The sequence below is a fragment of the Artibeus jamaicensis genome, unplaced genomic scaffold (genome assembly GCF_021234435.1).
Source record: "Artibeus jamaicensis isolate MK-2021 breed Jamaican fruit bat unplaced genomic scaffold, CSHL_Jam_final contig_519, whole genome shotgun sequence".
NCBI lineage: Eukaryota > Metazoa > Chordata > Mammalia > Chiroptera > Phyllostomidae > Artibeus > Artibeus jamaicensis.
The window spans coordinates 24,346,858-24,348,941 of record NW_026521871.1 but is presented as its reverse complement, the minus strand read 5'-3'; the positions used below and the strand labels follow the sequence as shown (position 1 = coordinate 24,348,941).

Genomic DNA, 2,084 nt, shown 5'->3' with positions numbered 1-2,084 from the left:
AAGGCTTCTATGAAGAACATTGTAATTAATTCATTGCTAGTCATAATTAAAGACCAGAATAAATGGAGATGAACATCAAGACATAACCAATACCAGAGAGGTGTGGTGGACAGAGTGGTGCATCGCCCAGATTCTTCTTCAATGAGAGGTGTTCCTGTAACTGCTAGGAGTGCTATGGACAGAAAGCCTTCAACTGTCACCCTTTCAAAGATTGTCTCAACTGAAAAAAGCCTGCGTTGACCAGGACCTTGGCCCCTCCCTGGTCTTTCACACTGATGAACAATTGGGCTATTTCAGCCTAACCTGGGACAACTCTGCCCAGCCATTCTAAACCCAGAGCTCCCAGTGAGGTGGCAAAGGCTGTTACTGGACCTGTAGCATCTCAGTTTCTCCCTCTAACCACTGCTGTTTATTTTGCTTCTCTTTCACAAGGCTCTTCCTAACAAATATTGTGTATGCTAAAAATATTGCTGATCAAAAAAAATTGTGGATCAGAAGCTCCTCCTCACAGAACATTAGGGAAATATACAGGCAAATTCGTAACTACAAAAAAAAAAAGAAAAGAAAAAATAACCTTGGAATGGAGAGAAAGAAATGCATGGGGGAGGTGATGGGGAAAAAGATAAATTTGGAAAAAATTGAGGTGAGTCTGAGGCAACAGTAGGGGTGAAACAAGAATGGAGTTGGCTGAAGGTGACAGATGTGGAAAAAACAGCTGTTTATCAGCACAGGCGAGGGATCTAAAAATCCATGGTCGGCTGTATGTGGTCTATGCCCTTTGCTAAAGGTCCTTACCAGAGTCTGCGTTTTGCTGCTACGGATTAAGGCATTTTATTTAAAAAACAAAAACAAAAACAAAAACAAAACAAAACTAACAAAGCCAACAAAAACCATAGCTGCTCACTGTCTATGAATAAAGATACTCCACCTCTGAGTGGTGATAAATGCTTACAGGGAGTCTTGGTAGATCACTAGCCCCAGGGCCGGGTGGCAAGGGATGGCGGGGCAGTTCATTCCTGGAACAGGCGTCTTCGGGCCTTGCGCGCTGGACCCGGAGGGCGCTGGGGTCGCACGTGTGGACCTGGACTTGGAGAGAGAGGCAGAGGTTGGAGCGGTGAGCTGGGGAGGGGCTCCAGAAGGTGGAAGTCCAGGTTGACAGAGGGACCGGGCGAGCGTCTCAATGGACTAGGGGTGGCGGCCTGAGGCGAGGGCTCTCTAATGGGGCTGTGCGGGTAGGGGCGGAACCCAGCGAAGGAGCCTGCCGCAGCGTCCACCCAAGGCGTCGGGAACTCGGGGTCCGCGTCCTCGCTATAGGCCTCTTTCGGGGCGGCGTCCCCTGGGACACATGCGCGGAAGAATCCCTGATGGACGGCGACGACGTCCTCCGCAGGAGCGCCCTGGAGAGCGCCGAGTTCCAAGAGGGCCTGGGGGACGAGCAGTAGGGTGTGCCCCCCGAGAGACACTTGCAGGACCGACGTTGGCTCGGGCTCCAGCACCAGGTCGACGTCGTCCAGGGGCAGCTGCAGAGCACAGCCCGGAGCCAGGACCACCACGGAGGTGAGCGTGCCCGCGGCCGGAGGCCCCGCCGGATCTTGCAGGCTGGGTGCAGTCCCGGACTCGGGGCCCGCGGGCTCCTCGATTCGGCGGCGCTTGGCGGAGCTAGGTCCTTCGGGCTGCGGTCCCCACCAGGGTGCAGGGTAGGCGCTGGGGCTGAGGAGCCGGCTGCCCATCACCTCCATGGCGGGGGCAGGTGGTGCGCTCTAGGCCTGGTAGAGGGCGAGTGTCACTCAGTGACAGGTCTGGATGACAGGTGAGGCGGGGCGGGTGGGGTGCAGGACCGCGCGTCGCGGGGCGAGTCCTCAGAGCTCCGGGTGGGGTGGGGGTCGTCTACTGGGAAGCCCGCAGTCGCTGGTTCTAGGAGAGCCTGGGGGAGCTCAGGGCCTGGCCTCGAGCTTTAGAATCTTCCGCTCCTCCCGCCGACCCTTGAGCTCAGGGTGATTAACAGCGTGGGCTGTCAGGTGACCTGCGTCTCATTCTAAGCCCCGCCTTCTGCCAAAAAGAACATCGGATTTAGTGTGGTGCCT

The 2,084-nt window shown here is 55.6% G+C and overlaps 1 protein-coding gene across 1 annotated transcript; it reads right to left on the bottom strand.

Moving 5' to 3' along the window:
• Positions 1 to 1,010: 1,010 nt before the first annotated feature.
• Positions 1,011 to 1,739, bottom strand: LOC119044776 (proline-rich protein 23A-like). The gene has a single exon (XM_037139282.2). The coding sequence runs from the start codon at positions 1,737 to 1,739 to the stop codon at positions 1,011 to 1,013; it is 729 nt and encodes a 242-aa protein (XP_036995177.2).
• Positions 1,740 to 2,084: the final 345 nt, after the last annotated feature.